General features: G+C 47.1%; 1 protein-coding gene across 1 annotated transcript; it reads right to left on the bottom strand.

Moving 5' to 3' along the window:
• Positions 1-151: 151 nt before the first annotated feature.
• On the bottom strand, positions 152-6023 carry NME3 (NME/NM23 nucleoside diphosphate kinase 3). The gene is made up of 5 exons (XM_020807827.3): positions 5885-6023; positions 4822-4952; positions 3726-3827; positions 1424-1536; positions 152-606 (listed from the first exon to the last, which is right to left on the bottom strand). The coding sequence occupies exons 1-5, from the start codon at positions 5925-5927 to the stop codon at positions 489-491; spliced, it is 507 nt and encodes a 168-aa protein (XP_020663486.3). The 5' UTR covers positions 5928-6023; the 3' UTR covers positions 152-488.
• Between the last annotated feature and the right edge of the window lie 305 nt (positions 6024-6328).

Consider the following 6328-nt stretch of genomic DNA (forward strand, 5'->3'; position numbering starts at 1 on the left):
GGTCACAATCCAATGGAACAGTCCAAAGGAAGCTGAAATGGAAGGGATGGGGTGGTTGGTTGGTTGATTGACTGCCCATTAGTGCACAGCACTCTTCTGGACGGTGTACAAATGAAAACAACAAAAATAAAGACAGGCAACCACAAGTGAATAAGCCAACATTAAAACCTAGTGGTGCTGCAAATCAGAATGGCCAGACAGGGGCAAAGAACATCATCAAATCAGGCTGCCTCTGAACACCTCTCGATGCGTTTTTAGCAGCCTCTTAAAATGGGGGAGGGAAGGACCGGGCGCAACTCCCCCAGGAGGCAGTTCCAGAGAGACGGCGCAACCACAAAGGCCCGACCTCTTGTTGAGGATTTTCTGGCTCCCTCCGGCATCCCCACCCAGAGGAGCCTTGCCGGGGAGGATCTGGCGGTGCGGGAGGATGCGCAGCCCCTGAGCGACAGTGGAAGAAGCGACGCTCCAGCAGCCCCAAAGTTTCTGCTTTACTCATAAATCCAGCGCTCTGCGCCGTCCTCCCAACAGGTCAGTTCCTCTGCACGGAACCAAAGTGAAATCTCTCGGTGGGCGCTCTCTACGGAATCGCTCCCATGAATCACGTTCCTGTAGGGAAAGACACAGCTTCTCAATATGCATGTGAAAACACAATGTAATGGTACATGAATTTCTGTACCGATGGGCATGAGTTTACTAATTTAAAAAAAAGAGGTTCTGTCTTAATGGCCATAGCCCAGTGAGAGAGGAGCACGTCTGTTTCCTCCCGAAGGCCCTGCCTGCAATCTCCCGTACCTCCAAACATAACAAGCAGCTGTCTGAAATGGTGGAGAATGACTTCTACAGACATGTATGCGAAAGACCCTCCGTCTGACTAAGAAAAGACAGGGGCTCCTATATGGAGAATTAGTGTAGGGAAAGCGCCCCAGAGGGAGACCACAGCTGTGATACAAGGAGATCTGCAGGAGGGATCTGAAAGCCTTAGGAATGGACCTCAACAGATGGGAAACCCTGACATCTGAGCGTTCAGCCTGGAGGCAGGCGGTGCATCACGGCCTCTCCCAATTTGAAGAGACCCTTGTCCAGCAGGCCGAGGCAAAGAGGCAGTCCCAAAACCAGCAAAACCAGGGAGCTGGACAGGGGACAGATTGTATTTTGTCTTCAGTGTGGAAGGGATGGTCACTCTCAAATTGGCCTTCTCAGCTACGCTAGATGCTGTTCCAAGTCCTCCATACAGAGCACATTACCCTAGTTTCTCGAGACTGAAGGATGCCTACTCTAGTACCACAATGGAATCGATGACCTTGGGAGGTGGCGAGCCCTCCAATGCTGTATCACACTTGTTTTACTGTCCTACCTGGTACTCTGCCTCCTTGATCATGCCTTGCAGAAGAGATGTGTAGCAGTCAAAGGAACCCTCACTTACTTGCCCACTTCGATGCAAAAATCTCCTCGGATAGTTCCAGGCTTGGAATCAGCTGGGTCAGTCTCCCCGATCATGACGCGAGCCGTCTTTACTACTTCCAGTCCCTGCCAGACCTGCAGAAATGTGGGTCAAAACAGACAACACGTAACAGATGCTGTGGCCTTGTTCGGTCTTTCCCTTTGCTTATCCTCTCTACCTGAGAAAATACTAAAACCTGGGAGAGATAAAAGCCTGTTAACCGTCTTTTATCCATCCATCCATCCATCCATCCATCCATCCATCCATCCATCCATCCATCCATCCATCCATCCATCCATCCATCCATCCATCCATCCATCCATCCATCTCTATACCACCCATCTGGCTACTAAGGCCACTCTAGGTGGTTCACAACAGAAAATGCTAAAGGTTGCCTAAGGTCAGATCACATGTTTAAGGGAACGGCAGCCCCTATCCCCCTAATACTGAGCAGATAAAGAAGAAATCATGAAAAGGGCAGGGTCAAGCTTTCCTTCGTTGGATTTGTTGCACCTAATCATATGCAGAGGAGAACTAGGACACGTTCCTCTCTTTTTTTGACAACGTGGGTGGTGCCTGTGGGAACCTTGGAGGTATAGTCTACCAAAGGACATTTCCTAAGCTCTTCTGCTGAACCTCTAAAAGCAGAGCATGAAGGATGCCTGCTATCAACTCCTTCGAGACCTGTTTCATGGACCTCTTACAGGAGCAACAGCGCTTCCAGGCCTCCCTTTCCCAATTCATTGCTGAATTTTCCCAACAGGAGACGAAGCAGGCGGGGAGCTCCAGCCAATGCCTCCTTGTTACAACGTGAGGTTTCTGGCCTCGTGAATCTCTCACAACTCCCTGAGACACCAGACATGCAAACACATTTGCAGTCTCTGGACTGGTCAGTGTCCAAACAAAAGCAGGCCAGTTTGCCAAACCCCGATGGAAGCGACCTCTCCTTAAAAGAAACAGACTTTCTGAAGCAGCGCTTCCTCTAAAGATGTGTTCTGGATATAATTTGGGTTGGCCCTTTTCGTCTAAAAAGATAAAAAAGAAATCAAGACAAACCATTTCCATCACAAAACAAATATTCCCCAAGGACCACCTGAATCTTCTCAGGCCTAATGAAGTCAGTAAAAGTTTTTGGTTTGAGAAAAACGGTGGGAAGTGTAATTTAATTTTGCGGTGTGGGTGGTTCCTTTTAATGATTCTAGATGAACAAAATACTCTAGTCCAGTGGTCCCCAACTTTGGGCCTCCAGATGTTCTTGGACTTCAACTCCCAGAAATCCTGGCCAGCAGAGGTGATGGCGAAGGCTTCTGGGAGTTGTAGTTCAATAACATCTGGAAGCCCAAGGTTGGGGACCACTGCTCTAGTCCATTTCCCCCCTTACCTGTGTTTCCCAGTTCCTCTCCTTCCCATTCTAGGGTTAATGAGTATGCTTAGCCAGCACTGACCTGGTTTGGTTCTCCTTCCCAAACCACCTTATTTTCCCTTCTACCAACCTTGCAGAACCTGAAAGCCTGCCATGAGTTCACTCTTCTGAACCGGTGATGCCATTTGGCAACATAAAGATCCATGCACTTGGAGAACTGAGTCCACCATTAGTCTATAGGGCAGGAGAAGAAGGGACTGGGAAGTCGTTCAGTGGTAGACCCCTGAAATTTGTCTCAGATTCAGTCTCCAGCATCCCTACATAGGTGATGAAAATCATGAAACTTTGGAAAGCTGTTTCCGGTGCAGAGCAGCCTAAGCCAACCCACTGTGTCTGACAACTAGTCCCACCATCTCCGGCTGGCAGGACCAATGATCAAGGATTAGGAGGGCTGTAAGTTGAAAACATCTGGAGCATTCAAGGAGGGGCTAGTCCACCCAGAGCTAAAGAAATGGCTGATTTAAATAATAGGACTCTCATCTACCAAGTCAAAATACTAGTCTGTTTATTATTGTTTGTATAGACTTGCAGTTCTCCAGAGTTTCAGACAGGGTCTAAGATGCTGGTTTAGACAGCACGGAACTAGACGGTGTAATGGTCTGAATTGTTGTAAGGCAGCTCCCTATCTTTAAAAATGACTATTTGCCTTCAAAAGAACAGAAGCACTGCCTATTGGATCAATGCTAGAGAGCTCACTGGTTTAAGCATCTGTCTGTGGAACCAGAGGTTGGGAGTTTAGATTCCCCCACTGGGCCTCCTTGATGGAGGCTGGACTTGATGGTCCATAGGGTCCCTTCCAGCTTTGCAGTTCTGACATGATGATCTAGTTGATCATGGATGCCTTACATGACTGTCACTCACCATGGCCACGACAGGTCCCGAGCTCATGTATTTCACCAGGCGGCTATAAAAAGGACGCTCACGGAGAGAGATGTAATGTTCCTTCAGTAAGTCTTCTGAAGCCTGGTCGGAACACAAGAGCCAATCAACATATTTTTCCTTCCTCCTATCCTCCCGAACATGGACAAGAGCCATTTCTGGACAATTCCTAGGACTCCCCCCCCAGGCCAGATGGTTAGTATAAGTATGGCTAACAGGATCTTGGAAGTTACAGACTTGCCAGACCTCAGATGGACAGCATCTATTTAAAACTTGAAAACAGGGTACACCAACATGCGTGTGCGAGCACACACACAATCATTCAGTCTGTATGTGTACTTTGTGCCCATTCGTCACATTAGACTTATAATAACCCTAATAACATTTTGAAGGTCTGTGATATATTTAAGCAATAGTTTTACATTGCCACCCTACAGTGAATTTCTGTGGTCAAGCAGAGATTCAGGTTCAGGCCTCCTGACTTGCAGTCCACCCCTCTATCCAATATACTACACTGGTTCTCATCATTATGTTTATAGTATCCGAACCAAGGCATTGATTCCAATCAGATTTTCAGTTTTAAAAATCCTGAATGCTGTTTGTAAGTTGAAACATTTGTTCCTATAGGAACTAATGCAAAGCTGGTTAATCCGTCCTCTAACACTAGGAGGAGAAGTTTTTTTAACCTAAGATGACCTAAGGTTAAAAAAGGGCAGGAAAGGAGGGAGGGAGGGAACGAACACCTTTTAAACAGAACACCTTTAAAACCAAGCACCTTTTAAACCAATGTTTACATTTTAAAATTACAGCACCAGACAGTCCAAAGTCCATTTCCTGCTTTTTTCCGTGTTTTTTGTTCGTAAGTCGAAGCTCTGTTCGCAAGTCGAAGCAAAATTTTGCGAATGGAACTGTTCGTAAGTCGAATTGTTTGTATGTACAATAAGTCGAGGCACCACTGTAAATGGATCAATAGTTCCACCTAGTAACAAGCCACTTGGCTGTAGGAGATAGGAATACCATCAGTCCAAAGTTCTCTTAAAGGCCAGCTTTCTACGTACTCTGGGCCAGATTCTTTTACCTGCATGAGTTTCATGGCCACCAACTTGAAGCCCTTCTTCTCAAAGCGCCGGATGATCTCACCCACCAAATGCCGCTGCACCCCGTCCGGCTTGATAGCAAGGAAGGTCCGTTCATTCACCCCAGTGAATACTAGCGGGGGTGGGGCGGGGGGGGAGACAAAATTAATTTCCATAGTAAATTTGTTTTCCCATCACTCTACCAACTATTCCATTCAAGGTGAGGAAGAATAACATATGGAATTAAAGTCTAATTTTATTGAGGAGGAGATTATAAGGTTTATTTTTCTAAGCCGCAGTTTCCCCCAGTAATGCCACTTGCCCTAAAGTCTAGGGAGACGAGGTGGAGGCACGTCAGACAAGATGTAGATTTTGTGATGGCCCAAAGCTGCCTTGGGCTTGCAGTGGCCTTCGTCGGCCACTGGCTCAGTCGGGTGGCTCTCCTTGAAAAAGGAACTCTCTGGAAAGGGAGTATCAATCAGTCTTAATAATACGGTAAGTAGGACCCCTTATCTATGGGATCAGTATTCACTGATTCACTTACCCATGATCTGAAAATGTTAAAAATATTAAAAGAAATACATATATTTCTAAAGATTAAGTTACCTGAATAAGCCATTAAAAGCAACTATCCCATGCTATGTATGTATATTGTTGACTTTAAAAAAAAATGTGTTTCCACAATATCATGACCAGAACTGGTCACTAGAGGGAGCCAGAGACCATGCTATAGTGATTACTACTACTGTATTAAAATAGCGTTCGCCATTATCCGCGTTTTTCAGCATCTGCGGTGGGGGGACGGCTCGAACCAATCCCTCCTGGACACGGGGATCCCACTGTACTATGCAAAATGGACCAGTATTCTGGCTCAGGTTAAGGCCACTCCATATAATTGAAGAACTAATTGGGAACCATTGCAGCATATTGCTAAAGAAGGAAAACCGTATGCAGGCACTTTTTCCCCTCAGACGCAAAAAATAACTCGGCTTGTTTCGGGCAGGGCCCGATGAAAGGGGACGCGTGTCGAGAAGGGCGCCGGGGGTACCCCCCCCACTCACTCACCCGCCTGAAAGAGACCCGCCAACAAAGCCAGCAGGAAGATCATGACGGCGCCCAAAACAGGGTCCGGGCAAATCGGCGGAGGAGGTCGGAAATGGGAGCCCTGCGCTCTTTTCCTATCTCTATGGTCTGCTAGATCTACGTCCATTTCGTCATGACCGCCATGAGAGGGGTCACTCTACACCTTTTCCTAGATCTATGGTCTGCTAGATCTACGTCCATTTCGACGCGACCACCGTGCGAAGGGCCACTCTACCCCTTTTCCTATATCTATGGTCTGCTAGATCTACGTCCATTTCGACGCGACCGCCGTGCGAGGGGCCACTCTACACATTTTCCTATATCTATGGTCTGCTAGATCTACGTCCATTTCGTCATGACCGCCGTGCGAGGGGGCCACTCTACACATTTTCCTATATCTATGTTTTGAGTACTTCCGGCATCGAG

This window comes from Pogona vitticeps, chromosome 13 (assembly GCF_051106095.1).
Source record: "Pogona vitticeps strain Pit_001003342236 chromosome 13, PviZW2.1, whole genome shotgun sequence".
In the NCBI taxonomy this organism is placed as follows: Eukaryota; Metazoa; Chordata; class Lepidosauria; order Squamata; family Agamidae; genus Pogona; species Pogona vitticeps.